This window comes from Hippocampus guttulatus, chromosome 5 (assembly GCF_054856545.1).
Source record: "Hippocampus guttulatus isolate MCC_2025c chromosome 5, RoL_Hgut_1.0, whole genome shotgun sequence".
Taxonomy (NCBI): domain Eukaryota; kingdom Metazoa; phylum Chordata; class Actinopteri; order Syngnathiformes; family Syngnathidae; genus Hippocampus; species Hippocampus guttulatus.
The window spans coordinates 15,959,561-15,984,718 of record NC_141265.1 but is presented as its reverse complement, the minus strand read 5'-3'; the positions used below and the strand labels follow the sequence as shown (position 1 = coordinate 15,984,718).

The 25,158-nt window shown below is 43.8% G+C and overlaps 1 protein-coding gene across 4 annotated transcripts in view; it reads left to right on the top strand.

The window, feature by feature from the left end:
- aopep (aminopeptidase O (putative)) overlaps positions 1–25,158 on the top strand; it is a 78,056-nt gene that overhangs the window by 30,335 nt on the left and 22,563 nt on the right. Inside the window, exons 10-13 of one of the 4 annotated variants that reach the window (XM_086110872.1) lie at positions 247–290; positions 4,290–4,350; positions 9,221–9,283; positions 10,124–10,204. In XM_086110872.1, coding sequence (XP_085966998.1) covers positions 247–290; positions 4,290–4,350; positions 9,221–9,283; positions 10,124–10,204 — 249 coding nt within the window. Of the gene's footprint in view, positions 1–246; positions 291–4,289; positions 4,351–9,168; positions 9,284–9,430; positions 9,975–10,123; positions 10,205–25,158 lie in introns of those variants that run through there. The other 3 variants (XM_086110874.1, XM_086110873.1, XM_086110875.1) reach the window with 3 other exon arrangements.

Here is a 25,158-nt window from a genome sequence, read left to right as displayed (position 1 = left end):
CCAAATTGATGACCACACATCAGCCTAGCAGCGTGTATTTATCCGACTGGTGTCTGAGGTACCACACCTGTGTGAATGCCTGTGTGCGTGTGTGTGTGTGTGTACATGTGATACATTCCACCTGGCTGCTGTTGTCTTCTCGCTAAGTAATGGATCTTATCTAAACAGTTTGGCATCAAACACCTAACTAAGGTCTCTTACGCACCTCCCCTAATGCCTCCCTTTCTATTGATCATTGTTTGACAGGATTTCCTGCAAATGCTGCTTTCCACCTTTCCTGACCTTGCGAGGTATGTACTGTGCTCAAAGTACTTATGGGCAATGCTTCGTTTCATGAATAATTGACTCAGAGACACAAGGCTTTATGTGTCCTGGCTGGGCTTAAGTACCGGTTGGCAGAGTTCTGGCGTTCGTGAAATATGTCCTCATCGGCTCCAATTAGGTCACACCTGAACAATGTCTATTTCTCAAACTTTGTCAGACCCCAAATGGAAGTGTGATTCCTTCCCAGGACCCAAACTGGACGAAAATATAATCGATATATACATTACATACGGACACGGGGGCCAGCGCATTGACCTAGTTAGCATGTGTGCCTCACAGTTCTGAGACTCGAGGTTTGGATCTCGACTTGCGCGTTCTCCCCAAGTTGGCATGTGTGCTCTCTGGGAATTCTGTAGGCGTTTCAAAACAATGCATGTTAGGTGGGTTGAAGACTTCATTGGTGTGAGTGTGGGTAATGGTGCAGTTCAAGAACAGAAGAAAATCATTGAAATGTCAAATTATTTATGCAATATTGATTACACAATAGTGTAATTAGCTCACATGGTGAATGTGGGGTTTTCCTTCACTGTAACGAGGCATAATCATCAACATTGTGAAAAATAAATAAACAAATGAAGTATTTGTCGTGACTCGAGATAATGAGTATTCACTTTTTGAATAAATGTTTTCCTAACATTTTTATTTATTGCGATGCACCTGTAAATGCACTCTGCCACTGTCTGGCGACCAATCCAGGGTGTATTCTCTTGCCCAAAGTCAGTAGGGATAGGCTGCAGCTCAACTGCTACCCTAATGACGACAAGCGCACTAGAAAAAGAATTGATGGATGGAAAACAGACAAGGAATTTCTGTTAGGCTAAATCAACAAGTAGTGTATGAGGGGTTAGGATGTTTGCCTCACAATTCTGAGGTTTGAGATTCAACTCTTAATCTTGAATCCGGCCTTTCTGTGTAGTATTTGGAGTTTCTTCCTTTGCTGCGTGGCTTTTCCCCGGGTCCCAGGACTTCCTCCCACTTTATACATTTTAAGTGATTTGATGACCCTAAATTGTCTGTGGATCTGAATGTGTGTGTGTGTGTGTGTCAATTTCTGTGCCTGGCGATTGGCTGATGACCACCCCAGGGTGTACCCTGCCTGCACTTGGGCAAAGGCAGCTCTGGCTTAGGCTGAAGACAAGCGCGATAGTGAGTGGATTGTTGAATAAATCATAAGGGCTTTACCCTGCGTGATGATCAATAAAATAGTTGGCAGAATTATATTTTTGGTGACCCAGTAAAATAAATAAATGACCAATTTGGCGGCGTCAATCAAAACAGACCATTATCCGAATGCATGCATTTCTATCAAGCTCATGTATTGTGGTGCAGGTGTGTTGCTATGCATTGTCTTGAGCAACTTAAATTGTTGTGATTTGGAGCAGAACTTGGTATCAGGAGAGTCTGGCCGGATTTGGCCTTGATTCTCATCGATTCTGCTCAGTGACGGCTGGGCCCCAACATCAATCCTTGTAAGCACGAGTCTCATCCACTCCAGTATTAACTGAAGTGTAAAAGGACAAGCGCTCCTCCCGCTCTCCTCCTCTCTAATTTTCAGCCTCCTCTCTGGCACTGGCTTAATCACTCAATTCTCTATTTCTCATGATTGCCTCATTAACCTCTCCCACTGTCCGTCTCTCTCTTCCTCGTCAGGCCCCGCTTACTTACGTGGCGCTCGCCTCTCCGGCCTTCGGCAACATTCTGTCTGTTTTCAGAATTGTTGTTCTTGGGTTTTTTTTTTTTTTTTGTCTGTCTCTCCCATGTGCCTGCCTGATGAGGAGAAATTGATTGAATTAAGCTAAGGAAGTTGGGGATGGTCAATATTTAGGTCTGATGCTTCTTCCAGTAAACACACTCGGAGAGCCACATTGGAGGATGTGAGTGGGCACTCGCTGCATTCATGTTACAGCCGTTCCCTGCGGAATACGCCACTAAACCATCCCAACATAAAAAACAAAGAGCAGAACATAAAATGAAGTGGGCGGGGTAAACATGCACATTAAAATAAGTCACTGATTGCTACAGGGAATGCAGTCCATTCATCAAGAATCATTTGTTTTCATCCACTCGCTACACTGCTGGTCCACATTAGGATCACATGTGAGCTGGGACCTCTCCCGATTGACTTTGAGCCAAAGACAGTGTACACCCTGGACTGGTCGCCAGACAAGCCTGAACACTGAGTCTTCTATGAAAGGACAGCAACTCAAACGCAGAACCTCCGAATTGTGAGGTCAATGTGCTAACCACTAGTTTACCATCCTACTGGTATTCATCCTTGATATCCTGCAGCTGTACACACCCAGGATTTCCTCAAATTGTAGGCCACGGTGTTTTTTTTTTGTTGTTTTAAAGCAACTGAAGAGTATCAGGCATTAATTTTTTTCATGGACACTCTGTTGAAGTTTGGCAATAATTTGAAGGAGGAAGCCTTAAGTTAGAAACTGTAAATGTTTATGTCAGGGTGGACATGCTGCCTTATGTCAGTGTTGCAGTGAGAATGGAGTTTCTGTCTTACATTAGTGGTTTCTATTTTTGGATCCTTTTATTCTAAATTTCCATGAATAATCCAATGTGGTTGGAGGTGGAAACGATTGTTCCCTCATACTCATCTACATTGACATTTTTTTTGATCGAGATAAGCTTCCACTATTCGACGACATAACTCAAAAGATTGCATCTCTTCTAGTGTTTTTTTTTTCTTTTCTTGCACCACTAGCATACATCCATGAAAATACTTCAAAGAATACTCAGCTGCTAGTTAAGCTAACCCCAAGCCTACAATTACGAGACACCACGGCCACTGCTGGCGTCAGAGATGATGGAACAGCGCGGGTTGTCCGCCAGGCTATGGCACGAGTTGTCTCACTCCCACTGAGCCTAAACATTGGGGACATTTTTCAGAAATGTTCAGCAGAATTCTTAAATAACTAAATGCATGTCCGCAGTAAGCGACAACCTTGCACCATGTGCTGCTCACAAGGACTGGCCGTTAACGGTGAAAATTTGGGACATTATCATCATTTGGGTTCTTTTTTCTTCCTCTTCACCAAAATGTAGATAACTAAGGCATTAGTCAAGGTCAGGAGACCAGACTTCCAAGTGACTTCCAAACAACAGTCACTTTTTGTCCTACACCTTCAGATGTCTGCTAGATAGATGATATTGAAAGGAACTTCACCTTTCAGCGTAATAATGACCAAATAATGACTTTATTAGGCAAAAATGTATGTTTTGGAGTGACTCAGCCAGAGTCCTGACCTAAATCCAATCGAAAATCCGTGGGGTGAAGATCGCAATAGGACACATTCTTAAGGATCTCGCAAGGAAGTATGCTTTCAATTTCATGTTTTTTTTCTTTTTTGGACAGGATTTGGTTAAAAATAGTGCAGCATTGTCTCATTCATTTACAGAGAAAATAGACATTTGTTAATATTGACTCAATATGTGTTTATTTTCAACTCCAAAGGTTCGACAGAAAAGTTTGATTAGAAAATAAGTCGTTTCATGGCTTCACCCACACACACATTAATGTGCTATGGATGAGTCTGTTTAGCCAAGTGTGGAAATTCCCCTCAAGCCCAGACCAGGAATAACGATGTGGAAATATGTCGCATTTACCATGATCCTTGGTATGTACTTTGTATGCTTGCTGAATTATAAATGCTCTTGGAATTTTTGCATGCATGTTTCTGTTTATGAAGCATTGGGGTCACAGCATGTGTGCCGTGACTTCCTAGGCCGCACGCGTCTCCCGTTTACTCTGCCGGCCTGCATTCAAATTCACCTCATTGTTTCGACATGCCTCTGTGGGTGCGCCCCACGTTTTGTTTAAGGTGGTGTCGCAAACTCCAGTTCTGCTGGTAACCGAGGAATATATTCCCAGAGCCTTGACTTCATTGGGCAATAACAGTCATTGCTTCATTAATACTAGGGAAAATACTAACACTCGTGCCATTGTGTTGTAGAAAAGGCCTAACCCTCGCCACTATTTATGCCGATTGGCTGGATCGACCAGGAGTTCCCAAGGTGAGGTTTTCTTTTCTTGCTTGCGGTTCATTTTAGTGTTCATACGTCCAACTTTGAAATGGATCATTGCGGCTGGGCTGTGTCTGCAACACATATGTAATGTTTCACTGTCGGCTCACATAAATCACTCCACTTATGTTCTTGCTTTTTCCAATTAAATGAGAAGCAGCAAGTCACATGCGTCTTATTAAGCATTCATTGCGATGCATGGGGCGGCCCGGTGGTCCAGTGGTTAGCGCGTCTACCTCACAGTGCAGAGGTCGTGGGTTCGATCCCGGCTCCGGCCTCCCTGTGTGGAGTTTGCATGATGTCCCTAGGTGTGAGTGTGAACGCGGATGGTTGTTCGTCTCTGTGTGCCCTGCGATTGGCTGGCAACCGGTTCAGGGTGTCCCCCGCCTACTGTCCGAAGACAGCTGGGATAGGCTCCAGCACCTCCCGCGACCCTAGTGAGGATAAAAGCGGTTCGGAAAATGAATGAATTTATGCGATGCATGGCAAATGCATGCCAAGCCTTACAATCCCAGCCTACACTGAACAGGTAGCAGCCAATGAATGAGTTATTTCTTTATTTCTTCATTCCGCATACACAAACTATTTGTAGTGCAACAAGCAAAAAAATAAAAAATAAAATAAAGTTTTGTTTTCATTTTAATTGTGAGAATATAGACGGGACAAAGTAGAATGCAGAAGAAGCAAGTCAAAATTGACAAGAGCCGAGACGAAATTGAAGAAGAATGCAAAAAGAAATAGGCTTCGTCGACGTCCTGATGCTAAAGTTCACTCTATAGTTCAGTTTTGTTTGTAATGTTATCTAATTGTTTGCAATACATGGCAAATGCAAGCGAAAGCCTTTGTGCGTTGTTCAATTTGCATTTGCACTTAAAAAACATAAAGTATGAAGCATGGAATTTACGACACTCAATTTTCTGCTTTCCCTGTTTTCTGAAGCTTAGCCGTGATTGGGTGATACCTGAGCCTTGAGCAACTGCGATGTGGTTTTCAGTCTCTCAGTCTTCAACAAGTGGCAAAATAGCGCCCCCCCCCCTCCATGATGAACAAAAATGGTGGATTTTACTTCTCAACTCATATTCTACAAACGCGATATTAACCTCAATGCCGTGTTTAGACTAGTGGGGCTGCATAGAGCATATTATTGTAAAGACATTTTTTGGGGTTGAGTTCCTCTTTAAAGGTAACATTTCAACACAGCTCTTGTATTGGATCTCCCTCGATTGCACCAAATGAAATGTTCAATGGGTTATGTGCTTATGACCAGATTCAAGGTAATCCTAAACCTCTTTTATGTTGATCAATCAGCGGACCAATTCTTGTTCGCTATTATTTACTATATGATGGCCATTTTGTGTTTGCCGGAGCCTGAGACATCATCACACATGGGGTGAATATTGCAGATATCAATCATCCTTGTCTGCGAATCAACGTGGGAGTGAGGGGCTCCATTCATCAACAACAAATGGTCTCACACACGGTTCCATTGGACCGTCATTTAAATCACACTGCCTGTGGTCTCAATCAGAAACAGTTCGGGTTTTGACTTTGATGATCGTTCAAATGAAATACTTCTCTTACATTCGCGAGGACGCTTCAAAATGATACGTGATCATTCTTTAATTAGCGTCATTTTGGGCTTTGTCACTGCCACAATCAATCCTTGTTCACCGCGTGTTCAATTGTCTTTTTTTCCCCCCTACATGATGACTCATCTAAATCAGCCGTCTAGGCATGTTTGTGTCGCCGTCTGGGTGGGAGCCTTTATTTTGCAGATGTAACAGGAGCCCTCAGGTTCGGAGGGCTGGGGGAAGCAGACCTCTGTTAATGTCGTATCTGATTGGCCCGCAGCGGAGAACTTCTTTCTTGTGTTTGATGTGCCAGTCACCGCCTAATCAGAACAGCCCCATCGATCCAAACCTTTTACAAATGCACACGCTTGTGTATTTTGTATACACAGGGCACAAACTTCCTTAAAAGAAAGAATGGGGGGGGGGGGACCATTTTCTGACTCGCTCATGTTTGCCCTGCGTCCACGGGGTTCTCCACAGGGTCCTGAGTTGCGGAAAGGCAGGAAATATTAAACAATGACATTTAGCTGTCCCTCAGCCAGAGAACGGGAATGGAAAGATAAATTCCGACTTATTTTGATCAAATCATCGGATGGATGACTAAGCAGTCTCTTTGGGAGGATGCGTGTAGGCTGAGGTACAGTACTTTGTTTAAATAAAGATATGGCCCACGATTCACAAGGGCTGCTCGTTCAGCCAACGTTCGCCATTTCATACTTCATACTATTTTTATTTTTTTGTTTTCCCACTCCTTACTGTATAACTGGTTGATGTAACAAAATGATTTTAATAGCCTTAGAAATTTGAATATAGATGACATAATGCTGGCATGAAGGTGCATGCTACTCGGACAAAACATTTATTTATGTTGTGCTTTCACAACAGCTGCGGCCACATTTCAGGAACCATATTAAACAATATTAGTATATTCAAATTCATGTCCAACGAAACTGGAGTTTGAAATAAAATAAACATTGAACCCCCGTCTGTTGCAGGAACTATGTTCCGGACTCACTAGAAATCCGCCATATGGGGGGACCATTTAAGTTTTTGGTAGTTTTACCCTTCCTACACACCTTCAACACATTTAAACTTGTTGAAAAAAATATTTCAACATATCTAACTCATTCAGTACCAGCCAATTCTGGACCAAGTCTGAAAAGACGTTTAAAAACGTCTTTGGGAGTAAATGAATTTAAACACATTGCAAATACAAAAAAAGCAAACTCCAAGCTTCCGTGCATAGGAAATTCATAGTGTCTGTGAACATGGATGTGCCTTTAAGAGGCATGCCATGGTTGAGTGCCATGTGACACCCGAAGTCATTTCTGAGTGTTACTGTCTGGGTGTGAGCAGTGGCTCACAGCAGCTCCCGCTTGTGTGTGCTCATTGAGTTTGCCTATGTTTCCGGCGTTTAATCAATGGCCGAAAAGAGCATTGCAAACTGTGCCTTTCATTTCCCACATGCAAGGGCATCTAAAAACGTGAATCTTCTTTGCGACACATCTTGGAACTATTTGACATCAAGCAATTGTCATTTCATAGTTTAAAAATAAATTAGGTTAAAGTGAGGTGAGCAAGATGAGATGATGGCTGAGAGGGGTAAATCCAGATAATATTGATTGACTGGAGGAGACACTACACAGACAGTGGTGGTGGGGGGTAGTGGGGGGGACTCGCAGAGAGGTAGACAAAAGCCTTGCTATTCGTGGAATGGCAGCGGGGATCAAGGCTGCAAAAAGAGCTATGTGCGGTATCCCGTTACACAATGCCAATTTACTGCCTCAGCACTCACTGGCTTCTCCGCAGCCCACTCTGACAACTTCCTTTCTGAGCCGCCCTCCATGTTTGCCTGCCACGCTATTTCTGCTGGAGTAGCTTTGTGTCATCTACACTGAGGCATGCACTCATGGTATTGAACTTTAGAAGTGGCCAATGAAGATACTACAGGCTGAATCACAACCGGGCGTTTGTGGAAACGTACGTGTGTCAGGGCTGTCCTACATTCTAAGGCAGCATGTTTGATTACCTCTGCCATACCAGTTTTGTTTTCATTGCCGTGGGTTTGTCACAGCTTGTACAGGCATCGTGACAAGGATTATTTTCACATTAATTGCTGTACTCTCCCTCAACTTTTTGTTGGGGGGGGAAGATTACCACTTGTGCTTGGGAACCAAGTCCCGAGTCCTAAACAATCATTCTCCCAATTACATTCCATTCGTATTTTTGAGTTATTTCGAGGTACTCGCTTTAGCCATGTTGTACATACAATACCAGCCCAGAGATTTGTGTCGAAGGACTGGGATGGAACTCCGTAAAACTGAGTACCGTCCACAGTGCTGCAGCTATCAAATGTTGTGGTATTCGGATATCCGACTGAAATTTCTATCGAATAATCGGTATAATAATAATTGACCTTTATCGAAGAAAAAAACACTTGATATATTCTCTATCCCTATGGGCCGGATTGAATCTTGATGGGCCGGTTCTGGTATGCGGGTTGTACTTTTGACACCCGCGCATTAGAACATATTGACATTCATTCAGTATACATCAAAAACATTTCACAATGTTTCTGTTGTTATTGAAAATATCAAAAATAATGAGCGCTGTTGAAAATTATTTTTGGGGAAAATTATTTGACGATCCAAATATTGATCATCAATATTTGTCTTGATGAAATTACATCCGGGTTGCATGAAATTAACCTCGAACAGTATATTTGAAAGAAAACATGCCCTTTGGGTGCAACTTAAACCCCATCCAGTTTACACGACTAATTTATTGTTGAGCGAATGCAATATATTCCTCTTTATAAATAAAAGGAGAGATCATAGAGGTTCACTCATTGATTTTTGCGGGTTTAAGCCTTAGTGGAGTTGTGGGCTGTGAGTGCTCCAAATCGTACGTTGATGTGGGGTCCACATCACTCTGGCATCAGTTCTGCTGAAAGCCTTAATTAGGTTAGAAAGTGAGTGGTGTGTGTTGGTGCTTGTTTATACATGTGTGTGCGTGTGTGTTTGTTGGGCGGTTGTAGGTTGATGCGATCATTCCTTCTGATGTCAGATATCGCCTTTCATCCACTTCCTCCTCCAAAGAGTCAAGTCGCGAGTTTCCGTCCAAGAAGCGAGCGATTGCACTCCCACCTTCCTTACCCTCCCCTCCTCCCTCCCCTTCCTGCTCTCTCTCTCTCTCTCTCTCCTCCTCCCTCTCTCACTCTCTCTTTCTCTCTGCACAGCATTCCACTCTGTCCCGATCACTCACAGCTCTTCTTCTCCACTCTCGTCCAGTGGCTGCACGAAAGGAGCGCTCTGTGGTCTGAGGCGAAGCTAGTGGAGGAAGTCAAGCAGGAGGTAAGTCTTTATTTTCCCCTTTTCTCCCACTTTCAACTGTTTCTCCCCCATTGCTGGCACTCCCTGCCACTGTTTCCCTGGTTTTTCAGTCTTCTGTTTCTCTGTGTCCGATAGCATCTTTCATCTTCACCTCTCGTTTTCTTTCAGTCTCCCAGAGGAGCGCCTACCGCTTGTGCATCTGTTGCTTTGCTTTTCAGTCCGTGCCTCCTATCGCATTCCCCAGAAAGCGCCCACATGCGGTTCTCAAATGACCCCCCTCCCCAAACACACACACACTCTGCTAACTTCACCATTTGTGGCAGATATTTGAAAATGATTCCCACTGAAGCCGCAGCGAAAAGTGAACATTCAAGACAGACTGTGGAGTGCAGTTTCATTTTGCGCGAGCTCCAGGGATGTACTTTCGCTATTAACTCTTTTGTCTCAGTCGTCTGTTTGTCTGGATTATATATGGAGCGTGACGGAGCGCTGAGAGGTTGGAATTAATGTGTCTCCAAAAAAGAGAGTGAGCCAAAAGGAGTGAGAGAGAGAGAGAGATTGCGCACTGTATGTTAAGTCAAGGCCAGTGGCTCACTGAGCGACTCTCTCAAATAAATCCCAGTGTGACTTTCCACTCCAGCGACGTCATGCGCAGGTTAAGTGTTGTGAATTCACTGTCTCCCTCACCTCTCCCTTTTATTTTTTCACCCCCCCCCCCCTTCTCATAGCTCACTCAATGCTACTTTTTGGGTGTTTTTCACCACCTCATTACGCCCCTCATTTCCCTCCTTCTTCTCTTTGCACCCCCCCCCCCACCCACTCCTTCTCCACCACACACCCGCCTCATGCTCTCTCCCGCAGGTTGCAAAATGGATTCTCCTCAGTCATCAAGGGAAGGGCAGAAAGCGGAAGCGATCAGCGCCCAAGGTGAACTACAAAGAGGTAAGCAGCAACTGATTCTGTCATGAACACAACTTTAACTTGGCTCTTTTGCATTCTTTTTTTTTTTTTTTATTGTGAAATGTCGCTTTTGTTTGTGTTGGGGATAGACTCACTTGGCTGTGTTAGTGTGGTGTCCTCTGCCCACATATTTAACCTGTTAAGCACTTGTATACATCACATGCCACTCAGTCTGCATGTGGTCATGGTCAGTGTGTTTATGTATTGGGGGGGGGGGCGAAGACTGGATGCAATTTGGCCATGACATTCTGCCACTGAAGGCCCTGTCTCATGTGCTGCAGTACTTCTTGTCATAGTGGGGCCTGTATGTCACCCCCTGAAATAATACCCCCCTCCCCCTGCCAAAAAAAAGATAATCATGCAAGTGTGTGTGTGTGTGTGTGTGTGTGTGTGTGTGTGTGTGTGTGTGTGTGTGTGTGTGTGTGTGTGTGTGTGTGTGTGTGTGTGTGTGTGTGTGTGGTTAATTAGAGATCCCCAGGGATGGCTAATCCCTTCCACCCACTAATTGACACACAAACATGCGCACATACGCTGCATCATTAATGGACACACACTGATAGGAGTGCCACACAGGGGGCCTGGAGTCATTAGCCAGAGTAGCGTGCCGTTTATATATCACCCTCCATGTGCTTCTGGACCGTATGGCGCACTTGACAAACCATGTTTTCATTTATTTATTTATTATTTTGTGCAGGAGTCGGGGCATTTATTATGATGCAGTCGATCCTGTCAAGTCAGCAAAAATATGCCCCATAAGTCACACAAACATCAGAATTTTGAGAACTGCTGTCAGCTCACGCGAGGCCTATCTACATTGAGAGCATCAAAAGATGCACATCAGAAAAGTGCTCGCTTACACTTTTCATTCACTTTTCTAGATTAGGAATTTCAAGATTTTATTTCTAATGTAATATCTGCGCCTTTGCACAAACGTTTAACACCGCGCTCCAAATGACCAACACAACACAACGCACCGCACGCGTAACAGCGGTTGCACGACTTCAGATTGGTTTTTCTTTTCTTCAACAAGACAGTAATGTGATGAAAGTCCAGTGGATGTCATCATTGATATTTTTTCTGTGCACTAATCTATATTTACTGACAATGGACAGCTCATGCACCAAATTTACACAGAACGTACATGCTAATCACAAGAGCTGTCACGGATGGTATTTCCATCTAGAGAAAAAAAATCATTTCACTCGGTGTCCTTGCTGCTGGGACAGCCAGTTAACATTTGCACAACATCGCCAAACAGTAAACCTTTTCTCATTCTGGACCCGCCCCAGCAATAGGTTCTGCATTGTGGGAATTTGCGGTGTTTGCATATCCAGTAATCGCAGATGTGTTCGTGTGCGGTGGAATTATTTCTCACTCTCCTTCCATTTTGATAGTGTAGGCCTAAAAATTCTGTTTTAAGTCTGGCTTTTTGGCCTTGAGTGGTTCTTTCTCACTTGACAACGCTGCACAGTCAGAAATTAAAGACCATTTAAATCAGTTAAAGCGACGGACTAATTCCATACAGCGCACTCATCTGCTGCTGCTAGTGGCTCTGGCTCTTTCTTCCTCAACCCCAAAATGCATAATTAGCAACCAGTCAACATCACGCTTGAAATGTCATTGTGGTTTAGTGACGTTGACAAGTCATTACAACCGATCTCGTTTAAGGTAGAAAACCCTTCACACGTTATCGATATTAACCATCGCAAGGCTCCTCCCCCTAACCCGGTATTTATCTTCGTACCCAGATTTAACTGCGAGGGGCAGCATGGTACCACACAACCAAAGCTGACTACTGAAGAGGGTTCACATTTATACTGACTTTTTTATAAACAGATCGAGGAAGAAAAATCACTCTTAACACACCCCACCTGACAGGATAATCAGTCAGAATAACATTTCAGGTATCTGCTTATCAGGCCTTTTCTGGCTTTGATTGCACCGATGGAAAATGCTCAAATCTGGACCGATTGTTGGTACGTGTGTACCCTGCTTTCTAAAAATTAAGGGAACGTTTTTTTTTACTTTGAGTTGCAGTAACTTCTTTATATGCTTGCTAGACAAATTCTATAGACATATTCGGTGCATTTGAAGTCAAGAGAGCGTTGATTTTACGTCTTCAAATTAAGAGTGGTTAGCTCATTTTTTACACTGTTTGACGGCTAAGAACGTGACTGAGAACCCAAGGTTCTATAATGTCGAAAGTTGGACTCTTGAACAGATTGTTTCTTTTCATTATATCCTCTGGGAAATTGTTTCAAATCAGCATCACGTAAGCATATTGTGTTGGACTTGAGAGGTTCCATTTTACATAGCCGGTAACGTTTCGGCTTTATAGTTGTGTAACTATTTTAAACATAGTTGTGCACGTACCTGCAATCCACAGCATACTCAAGCCCAGACATGATTTCTTTTCGAGATCTAGATTAGTGCACTCTTTTCCTTTCTTTTATCCATGGGCACGCACATGCCCGTAGAGCAACCCCCACCCCCCTTTCAAGCACCTGAAACTACCGTCTGGTATATTTACAAGGCGCACACTCGCGCACAACACACTTACTTCCAAAAGTGGCAGCAAAAGGACCTGTCGTAGGTCGAGAGAGGGGTAGATGGAGTGAAAAGAGGGGGGTGGGGTGGGTACCATAATCCACCTCATGAAAGAATAGCCAATTGCTGTGTACTTGGCTGTACACAATAGTGAGAAAGAGGGAGGGAGGGGATGACTAGCTGGACGGATGGAACGAGGGAGCGCAAGGGAGGGGGAGGTCAGCGTTTGAAGTTACACCATAAAAGCCACGGTGAAAGGAAACACGACGTAACCCCTCCACCGGCACCTTTTTACCTCCCTTCTCCATTCACCACCCTCGCCTGCGTCCAGGCTCGCTCCTCCCTTTGTTGATATGTGTGCAGATTGCCCCGTGGATGGACCAGGTGTACTTTATAGTACTCCTTTATGTACTTCAAACGCTAATAGTCTAATTTCACCCTTGGCCCCCCTTCCTCTCTGCATCTCTCCCCACCAGCTTGTTGTTTCAATGTTATTGACAACACAGTGGTCAGAGGAGAGAAAAGTGGTCGCAACAGGTCGGAGAAAACGATGAAAATAAGTGCTGATGATCATGGTCAATATTTCCCAGCCTTTATTGATCCGAGGCACATATTTTACATTGGAAACATCTCATGACACGCCACCAAACTGAGGTGTCACACAAAAGTGCCTTAAAACGATGACCATCACAAATGTTCTTACTCATTGGGAAATGTGGACCTGTTGAGTTGAACGCAAAGCTCTGTTGGATGATTGACAACAGGTTGATGCACAGGTTTATTGCACCTTCTGCCATCTAGTGGGAGAGAACTTAATTGCTTAGCCTGTCGCTACGCTGGCATCGATAGCTGAACAAAGGTACTGTACATACATTATTTGTAGTTGGGGGGGTGGGATGGACCCATTCGGTGAAATTGGATAGTTTCCCGTGGCACAGTGGTCAAGAATCACTGTAATAGATTATGTATTTTGATAGATAAACAGAGAGACAGACCTTGGGTTACAATTCTGACTTCGCCATTTTGTTATTGGAGGTTAGTAACAAACTATTGCACAGTATCCTATGTAGCGAACAGGATGTGTCGATACAGACTAGACATCGCTTAGTGGAAGGTAAAGATTGTTCTGGAAAATGACATCATGAAAAGGTATGTGGTTTGAAGCCCTGATGTGATAATTGTATAAATGGAGTGAACATTTGAAGAATCCATAACGGGCCTGGTGATGTCAGAAGTAGGGGGTGTTGAGAAAGAGAAGGCCTTGAGGGAGGTGTAACGTCTTGTGGTGAGCGTTCACCCGGAGCTCAGGCAGCATTTGCGACTAATGGCCTGATGGATGATTAGGGAATACAACACACATGCACATGCTCCAGAGAAGGAAAGAGCCAGACACCCCCTGCTGAGCCCCCAAAGTTCTGGTCATTCCAATAAAGTCCAAGTTTATTACCGACTTCCCCCTCGCCTTCCTACGTGGTTCGGCAGTAATGTTATTGATTTTTCCGCCTAATCTTCATGTCTGACTGCTACTTTTCTTTCTCTCTTATAACGAGCGCATACACATGTGGTCAACATGCATGTGTCCGGTGTGCTGGGAAGTCCGTAGCGAAATATTAGTCATGGCTGCGTGGTAATGGGCCTCATTTTGCTCTCGTTTTCCTCTGTGGTCGACATAATGAGGCGGCTGTCTGCCCCTGTCCGTCAGCACAGGAAACCTTGAAGCAGCAAAAAGCTGGGAACACCTAATAGGACTTCTCTGGCATTGATAAGCTCTCTTTGAAAATTGCACTTGCGAGATGGAGAATTGATCAAGTGTTTCACCTGGACATCCCCGTGGGCCTTTTCAATAATCACAAGATCATCTGGATTGATTACATGTAACATGCCTGAAGCGTTTCTTGATCGGTGTGAAACTTTACCCTCCAAGCTTTATGGTGAACAACTATAAGCGACCTCCGTGAACTCACACCCACATTCATTCCGCCACCGAGTGGGAACCGATCCCACGCTGGCCGCACACAAGTCAGGCGAGTGTACCTACACCATCAGCGTGCTGCAATAAGGTTTGGATCTAGACTTCAACATATTTGGTAGATGGCGTAACCCTAGATTCTTTACATTCCTCCCGAGACAATTTATTAAACCTTTCCAGTTGTCCAATTAAATTTGCAAACTTGTTATGTCGTGCATGGAAAAAAAAAAAAACAAGTGTGCATTATGATAGTCAATGTTGACAGTGGCTGCAGGAAAGCAAAATGTGGCCATCACTTCATTTGCACCTCCACTGCAATCTGCCCCTTCTCAGTTGACTTAATGGGATGCTATGAAAGCTTACCGCTGTTTTTCTGCTCATTATAAGTGTGGCTTATTCAGTGTTTGTGGAAACGGAGTGGGCTTTGCTCGTCTTTCGACGCTGTGTCGAGTTCTATAAATGGTTAAAGGGGAAGTCAACCCCCCAAAGTTTTTTACAGTAATATGTTCTATTCACCTCCACGAGTCTAAACACGACATTTTTATTCATATTATGTTTGTGGTTATATGAGTTAAGCAGCAATATCCGCCTGTTTTTATCCATATCAGACGGCAGCCATTTTCCCACTTTTCACTCGACTAAAAATGACATCACAGTTGCTTAGGGCTCAGGCAACAACCAAACATGGCTGACCCCCGAGATGGACAGAAACATGCGGATTATACTGCTCAACTCATATTCCACAAACAAAATATTAATCAGGATGTTTTGTTTAGACAAGTGGGGCTGCATTGAACATATTGTTATGAAAATGTTGGAGTTGACTTCCCCTGTAAAGATATGTGATCATGCTTAAGGACTTGAGAGTTCTGCATGATTTAAATTAGGCTGGAATAAGTGCAGTGGAGTGCTGGTAGATTTCAAAATGATGTGCAATTTTTAATTTCACGTTTAGGATATACAGCAGGATGTGAACATGTTAAGTTGCATATTCAAACATGAATCCACCAGTGAAAGCAGAGAGAATAATGATATCAACACAAAAAAAATGTTCTGCTAATGGAGGATCGATTGAACATCTTCAAATTACCCAAAATGCCTCACGACTAATCCTTCTAGTTTCACCTTCCAGTTGCCTTTTCTTTATATTAAACTGTTTCACAGTTTGAAGAAGAGTACTTCTGTCAAAGCATTATTTCTGGCAACTGTGGTGTTGAAGAGATCCGTCACACATGCGTTTTTCCTTCGTCTCTGTTTTCCCATCAATGTCTCTTGGTTTATATTGCCGCCTTAGCCTTTCATCACCCGTTCCCTTTCTCTTTGGTGCTCCGTCTGGGGCATTTATTGGCAATGAATCAGAAATGATGCAGGTGGAGAGCGTTAGGAACCTTCGGGGAAACGGCAGGCTGTTCCCGGACAGGCTTCATCACAGCAGGATGGGAAATGGTCAGAAGAGTACTATATGCTCTCTGTGTGTCTGTGTGTTTGTACATTACTCCGTCATCAGATCGACTGAGCGATCAGCTCAGTCTACTAATGCACACCACACCCCTTCAATTTCACACACATCACACACGATATAGCTGAGAGGTCAGGCTGTATTTTGAACATTAGTTCTGTTTTTTGAGATGAAAGTGGACTCAGAAAGGCATACTTGGTGGAAATCTCATCGTAAATAAGCAAAGGCTGAGAGTAGATTGTGTCCTATTGTGTATTAGCCTTCTGTATGGGTTTTCCCAAGCAGGACCTGTGAAAGAACTCTTTGATGGACAGAAAGTGGAGTGGACTGACCCCAGGTGAAAGGTTAATGTAATTCCGTCGATGGATGAAATGGCAATAACTACGGAAAGGTGCACGCATTCTGTTGCTGCTTTATTTGTGCGAGAACATATATGGGCTACGAAGGCCTGCCGAGGCTTCAACTATAGATGCATCATAACGAGAGGTAGTGCCACTTTGTCCGGATCATTCAATATGTCAACAAAGCACTCCGTAGACACAAACTTCCACTAAAGCCAAAACTGTACACCATCTTAGCCTCGGTTTTATACTCAGCTCGGGAAAAAGTCCTGGCATGTGTCAAATTTTTACCGGCTCTTCCATGGCCCAATCGGTCCTCACTACTTTTCAGATTTACAGTTATGCAAACATCGGATTTTTATTTTTGCAACATCCTCAGTCCTTTCTAATGGAACTGTATTTTACTCTGTTTTATAAATTCTCGCAGATGTTGGCTAAATTTCACTTGTGTCACAGCTATAGAAATACTTTTTTTAAATGGTGTGGAATCACCAAAACTCTCATTTCTGACGTATGCCAATATGCTAGAAAACACTATTCCTATTTGTGCTTAGTGACATAATGTTACAATTTCAGAGAATATTACAGACGCAGAGTGCATACAATCTGCTGATTATGTCTTTGAACTAAAACTTCAAGACACAATAACAACGTACACTGGCATGATCATTGGAATCCATCCCCCCCTCCCACCTCCCCCTTCAAGTTTTCACGAAGACTACATCTGTGCACCTGCATTTCCTCGACTGATTTTCCTCATTTCTAGGTGCGTGCATTTAAGACATGAAATCCTTTACATGAAATCGACTTCCGGACCACGCCGGGATGCAAATAGAGGGGGTCCTCAGTTTACAACTCCTAACCCCGGGAATTGCTAACTTCCGTGGTGTAAAGTTTCACAACTGACACTTACATCTTGTTGTGTTCAGAGCAATTGTTGCTGTACTAATACATATTTTATATGTCACACCAAATGCCGTTTTGGACATCAATGGGTTACGGGGTGCGTTGTCGCTGTTGCGGCAATGTGTGGCCAACCTCTGCTCCTGCGTTCTCCCACACTAATCGTGGCATCAATAGCTTTTTGTGATCGGTTTTCTTCAATGAGTGTATGTTTAATTTGATCCAAGAAATAACAATTAGACAAAGTGGATAAGATTTGCGCTGAGCGGAGAGAGACTCCCATTTTCCACGCTTGAAGGTATATAATTCCAATCTATCAGAAGCGGCAGACTCTTTTATTTGGAGTGATGGCTGCGGTCGTGTTGTGTTAATGAGCAAAGGGGATAAAAGACAGGAGTGCCGGCGTGGATTTGTCTCATTTATCACTCGGAAGCGCTTTTGTTTTTGGCGGTCGTTTAAAACTCACAGTCGGTCTCCTCTCAAGTGGGGGGGGGGGGGGGGGGGGGTCCTTGCTGTGTGTCGCTCGTGTGTTTGTTAATGCACTTGTATACTGTTGCTTCCTATGCAAGAGAGGAAGGGATTGAGTATCTTGACAAGCCCTGTCTTGACATTCTCAGTAACTGAAATTAACTGACTAGATAGACGCTATTATACACGTGCAGACATTAAAGGGTTGAATTAGCTAACTAAAACAGTAGCACCCAAGTGTGGAGTCTTCCACCTGTTTTAAACTAGTTTCCTACACAGAATTTAAGATGATCTCGTGGCATGTTTAACAATGGTTCCTGCTACAATTTTCTGTGCAATATACAGTAAAGTGAAATTTGCAGGGGACAGGGACAGTGCCTTGCCATGAATTGTGACAATCAGAGTAATTGACAGGGGGGGGGGGGGTGAATGCCTATATATTATAGTTTAAAATGCAACCCAAGACACTTAAACACAAAATATATTTTCTAACTAATTTTACAATATTACCCTTAAAAATAAATGGATGAAAGATTATTCGATTTTGATCAAATGCACCAGAATCGGGTGGGCATGTCTCTTTCACAATCCATAAAAATAGCCATTTTCAAGCAAGAGCAAGCCCGCCGTCATTTGTGAGCCCCCCCCGCCCCTTACTTCTTTGACACCAATCACACATGTTCTCTCATCCAGGCCTGTAGTGTTGTTATCTTGTGGTGTCTTAGGGTGCTGCAGAAAAAGTATGAAACCTGGCCAAGAGCCACACAGGTGAGTTTTCAATGAATCGCAGAGGATAGGTTCCACAGAAAGGGGGGAAAAAAATGCAACTACAGTACTGTACTTTGCGAATAGCAAACCACAAATGGGACGGGGTTCACTGTATTTCTTCAACACAGTCTGCCTCTTGTTCTTCATATATCTTTTTAGATCGTCATTAATATTCATTTTTACAATATTCAGTTCTATACGGTGTGTTTACTGGACATCAAATGTAATACTTTACACCAGTATTAGGAAAATGTGGTTGTAGAAAGAATGGCCGCGTTGTAGTTGGTCAAAAGAGTTAAGATGGGCACAAGAATTGATCACTGCGGTAAATAGAGCAATTCCATGGTCGGTAAGATGACATTTTTTAGTGGAGGCCAATGCATTCAGACTCTCGTCATAAAACCTTTCCAAGTGACACCTCATAGATTTCATAGGTACACTGGCAAATGTTTTGGTGTGTAATTATTGCAGCGTGCTAAGCGCTGAAACATCTGTCGGTCCCACTAATGACCGGGGCGCCTATGCGACCCTCCGACGGCCCGAATGCAATTAGCCTCGTCAAAGAAACGCAGACACGCACACGCATGCAAAGAGTGATGTCAGCTGTGTGCTACTGTGTTCCAAAGATGATGGATAGCCTTGCACGTGAAACCAATCGCCGGAGATCTGTGCGTGCGTGTGTTGTCAAAGGGTATATCGAAAATTCCTACATTTCTCCCCTCTGACTCGCTCACGCGTAATGTGCACAACTCTCTTCGTTGTTTGTTTACATGGACATCGATATTCTGATATGAAGCCAATAGCCAGAGTCGTGATCATACATTGCATTTGTAGAAGGAAAGCAGCAGTATGGATTCGGAGCAGTTGTCTAGACTTAATGGTGCATATGAGAGTTTTTTTGTTTTGTTTTGTTTTTTTATATATAACCAAAATGCAGCTCTTTGTCAGAGAAGTTCTTACAAGACCAAATCAAAGTTGATGAACTCAAGGGCTATGTGCAGTCAGCCTGTCAGAAAAAAAAAGGTCAACCACTGTTTTTGACAAGCGATTAAAAACAAACAAACAACAACAACTGAAGTCTTACATGATGGTGGGTCTCTTTTGGTCAACTTCAGAATTTCATGGCGTCAGGAAAGGTGGAGACTGGGAAAGGCATGGCGGTGACAAATATGTTCCCCCACAAATGGAGCTGTAAATTCACTCTGCCAAGGGATGACAACATGGAATTATTGTTTCACTCCATCCAAAGTCTGCTGTAATCTAGGATCTCGTTAGACATGCAGGCGCACTCATGCGAAAGCCATTGAGTCTGTGCCAATTGCAGGCAGTTTGAGCGCCCTGGCTATCATGTGACCTGAGGCTGGATGTGGATTTATCACAGCAAATTGACAGAAGGATTACCATCCCCAGGAGCCCCCATTTTCTAATGTAACGCAAACAAAACATTTTGAGTTGTTTTCCCCTCATCTCGTCTTTTCTGTGCCCTCTCATCTCTGTAGCGCTTTCAGCCATTGGCTAATGTGCCCAGAGTGTGCGGCTTTATGGTTTTATGAGCATTTCCCTGCACAATATAACCGCTTTTAGTCCTTTCTGTGTCTGCTCTGACTTCAGACATATTCAGTGTTTTCCTTAACATGACCTTTCTGCTCATTGGCTCTGGCTAGCGTCTCCACGCCGTCTCCTCTTCACTCGCCGTTCGCCGCTACTCCCTCCTCTTGTTTGCAAGTCATCCCGTCTTTGGTCGCAGCTTTCCTGCTCTCAGTATCTTCATTCTACCCAACGATAGCAAGACGGAGTAGACCAGAATCTCTCTCTAGTCTGTGTTTAGTGTTCTAATCTTTCTGGGCGAATTTGGATTTGAGTCTGCGCCCTCCAAACTAAGCGACTGTTGTCTGTAGTCATTTGTCTGCTCTTTGTAGGACCGACATTTCCAGACAAAGCAACACATGAAACACTCGGTCGCTTTTTCTTCGCCACAATGGCAGCAGGTAGATAGATACCTTTGTGCTCCAAAATCTTCATGCTTGAGTCTCCTGTCTGTAGTCGGTCTGCTGCTCTTTCTGGCGTGTATTTGGTCTTGAACCTGCAACATAACTCGGGCTAAGCCAGTGCTGGGCCCCCCTTTGCCCGTGCCCTCTTAACCTCAGCAATTATCAAGAGCAGCATCCACCACTGCAAATATTTATCTAGGAGTCCTTGAAAGGAAGCTGCAGTTTGGCCAGAGGTTACCGATGTTTCTTTTCACCCCCTCGGGGATGATATTTTACCTCCCACACCATGCGGGATCCGGGGCCAGAACAAATGACAGGAGGAAATTAAATCTGGGAGTGCTGCTATTTTCAGTGTTTAGTCACATTTCATACTTGAGCACCTTATTTGTTAAGGCGACGTTGTGTTAAGTGTCTTTGAGATAACTGAATTAAAGATTAGCGTTTCCGTGAAATCTGGCAAGAATTCCTGAGTTTGAACGTTGGATGTTTTCTTGGCAGGAAAGTACCTCCACAAAGGAAGGAATATTTCAGTGAAATATTCGGTGGAGATTATTTTCAATGTATTGTCAGCCAAAACCTCAACTACATGTTGTGGTCAGGAATGTACAGTGGTCCCTTGGTTTATGACTTTCTCTTTCTCTGTCCGTCTGTCTATCTTTGGTCAAAAATTGGTCATCGATTCTTTCCTGAAGTAAGGTTTCTTGAAGTTTTTCTGAAGCCACCATCCCTCCCTCCTCAGCCCCCCGGTTACACAGGTTACACATCACTGAAAACATTTGGCTCACTCTCCCTCAAACTACGACCCATTTGTTTCTGCACTCTGTCAAATATTCTCCCTTTCAAAGGCAATACGAAGGCAGCCGCTTCCGAGACCTGGGGTTCAATCCCTGGGATGCAGGCAAAATTGGATCTAAGAGGTCTTTTTACACCTTTGCAGAGGAGCTGGAAAGTGAAAAAGACACTTTTCTTTCTTCGACTCCCCAGACTAAACCGAACACAATCCCCCGTCCTGCGGGGAATTGCTATCACTAAACTGGGATGAAGGTATAAAGATAAAAAAACGGTGTCGTGAGGGTAGCTGAGGAGATGCTGATGTCTCCATCGGCAAATGGGAGGACGGATTGCGGGAACTGTGATTGGATGCCAAGGGAGGCGTTCGCAGGGGACGGGCACAGTGGTGGGTTTCAAAAAGTGCCAGAGATTAATTAAACTCCCCCTGGTTTTGGAGGTGTGTGTGCGCATGTGTTAACGATTGAGTCAGAGTGGTGATGAGCAGGAGAGAAAACGTGGTAATTGCCTTGCCGAGGCCATCACGGCCAAATTGCAGGAAGGTATCGTTTGACATAACAACAGCTGCGCAAAGAAAGAAAGTGGTGATCGAAAGTTATCTGATGGTGTGCGCATGCTGGTATCAGAAGTAGTCTTTCCTCACGGCAAAAGCCACAGTGATATTTCTTTGAGCTTAACCTCTGACTCGGAACCCTTGGTTGAACCCACACGGTTGTGTGACTGGTATAAAGCTGCGTATGTACACCGTGAAAAATTGGGCGCTACATAGAGCAACAAACAGTGGGAGACATTTTTACACAGGAGGCTTGGACACTGTGGGAACTTTTGGAGACTTGCGTGGCATGCATTTAATAATACGCACATTGAGACTATCCTCCATGTGCAAAATCTTGAGTGATTGTGTGAGGTTGCTGTTTTCAAATAAATGCCTCGCAAATTCATCTCACAAAGCCCATAATAATGCAACTGCGGGTGCAAAGACCCATCAATGACCTTATAAGGACATAAAGGGGACAATTCGGAATTTTGAAAACAACATTGTCGGAAATTAGTCGTTTTCAGTAAGAAAATTACCTCCGTAATTGACGCCCTCCTAAAAATGTTTACAATAAATAGTAATAGTCATAACATACAGCAAATTTCCCCACTTTGGAGTAAAGATTATTATGGTCATGTAGGGATGTAGCTGGTCTTTCTGCGCTGAGTCTGTATCCGCCCTTGTTTTTTCTCTAGCATGTTAGGTATTGTCATTATTATTATTATTATTATTATTGTTAATAATAAAAAGAACCATAATCAAATGTCATCTATCTCGTAATATTTATTACCGGTAATCATCATTTATTCCATAACATGCTAGAATCTGTACTGCGCAAGTTTTTATCGGTCAAACTTATAAACAGAAACAGAAAATATCTCCAAAACGCGATGTGCTGGACAAAAAGTAAAAACCATTTTTTCAAATCAGCATCAAAAATACTTTAAGGGACACACAGCCATCTCTGATTAAAATTTGCCGTTGACCAGTATTCTATTATCTTGCATTTATTTTCTAATGACCATTTACAAATAATATACAGCTTTAAAACACATTTTTTACATTCATAGTTTCAACTGGAAATATCCCACAAACTATGACCCCAAAACACTTTAATATCATTTCAAACTCATCTCGCAAAGTCACCCTTTCAAGAAATGGCTTCCCAAAAACACACCAGAAGTGCGCATGTGCTGTACCGTACCGTCATTTGTGTCGAAGACTCTCGTGACATTCCTTCACCGACCCAAGCTAAACGGAGCTAAGCTTGCCTCTCCGTCCAGATATATCATGTCATCGTGTAAATAGGTCAATTATTAGTCAAGCACAAATTTGTCGGGCATTACTAGAACTGTCGTTTGTTTTTCACAACTGGACAACAAATGACGACGCTTGCTTCTTGTCACGCTAGAGGCATGTAGCGGTAATTTATTCTTCTACATGTTGTGATCTGATTGCCAGCTAATGGATGTGTCACCCGCAAGCAAGCTTTTTGTCCAGCCACGTTTCCCAGCTGGATCGGCGAAACAAACCATTTAGCGTGTCGGGTGCGTGATGAAATGAAACGTGCTTTGTTTTCCAAATGGGGCCTGTTGATTGGCATGTCTGTTTGTGTTTTGAATGATTTCCCTTCCGTGATTTTGATATTTATGGCGACAAACATTCCCGAGTCAGACAGCGCATCAATGCAACATTGATCGCGCCTTGCCGTTGTCTTTGCCGCAGGGTTCTCCGCGTGTCTTTGCGTCTTGAACACACAAACGCGGGGGGCCGAACCCGCTCCTCCGCTAGCAGTCGTTGAAGCGCTTTTCAAATGAAAAGCAGGTCAAACGCCCGTAACGATCAGATTACGGCGACTGTAGGTCATCGGCGGAGTCATCAGTCTGTGACCGGAATTATCTGTGATATCATCACTGTGCTGCAGCGGAAGCAGGTGTAAACATCGCCGGAGGAGATGATAGCGCGGGTCCAATGGCTAGCAGGCCACTCGCTGATAACATTTCACAATCTCCAATGCCATTACCAGAAAACTGGTTTGCAAATTCTACAATGTCAGCAAGCCTCTTTTTATATATATTTTTTTTTTCTCCGAACATTTCTTTTGACCATGTGAAACCACAAGATTGCAGTATCATATCCCTGCAGTCTGGGAATTTGATTTTGCGCTGGCCACTTAACGTGTTTATAGCTAAATTTAAAAACGAAATTTATAGCTTTCCGCCATCTTTGCTGTACATTTTTTTTATTAAACTCTCCCACACATGCTTCTGTAAGCACTACAGTGAGAAGAGGGACATCTTGGCAACATGTGAGTGTGGGATGCAGTTATTTAATCAACTTTACTATGACTTGACTATTTGGGGTATGGACGCCACAAGAGTTAAAAAAAAAAAAAGAAAAGACTCGGATGAATGTAAACGTTTTCCAACATTTATCTGCTTTCCATCATTTGGCTTTACAGTCTCCCGTCTTGCTCTTTTGCTCCCCGCCATCTGCCCCATCTTTGTTCCGCATTTAAATTCCGAGCAGCCGTATCGAGCACTTACGGGCTAATTAAAAGTGCGCGTGTTTGGGATGCCACTTACGCTGTCATGGCCCGCCCCAAATCCCAGCAGCTGCCCAGAAGCGCCGTTTCTCGACAAGACCCGTGAACACCAGAGCAGTGAAAGCAGATGAATGTTTGCAGCCTTAAATCAAGGGTAAAATAAGACAGGGCCAGACAATGGCACGCTTGACAGGGAGAGTGACGAGAAGCGGGCTTGTAGCGGGAGAGCAGACCGCCATGGAGACACGGGGCAGCCGAAGAAGGGGGAGGGGGGGCGTGGAGAGAAAGGGTGAAACCTTAGTACCTGACACGTACGCTGAGGCCTTTAGCCGCTGGAGCCAGAATGGCTTTTTACAAGCCTGCGGTCAGACAGAAATAAAAGGCAGCCAAGCGGCTGAATGGTATCACACACACACACACACCCACCCACACACACAGACGCAAGTCATTGGCCTCTCAGAAATCACAGTTTGGTTTTATAATGTCACAGTTATTCAACGTCGCCAAACCCTTTAATGTGCTCCGACTGAACAAGCAGCGTGCTCTCCCTTGGGGGTTAGCAGGCAAGGAAAGAAAGCATTAGCAACACCTCCGTGCACCTTTGAAAGGTGCCAATGA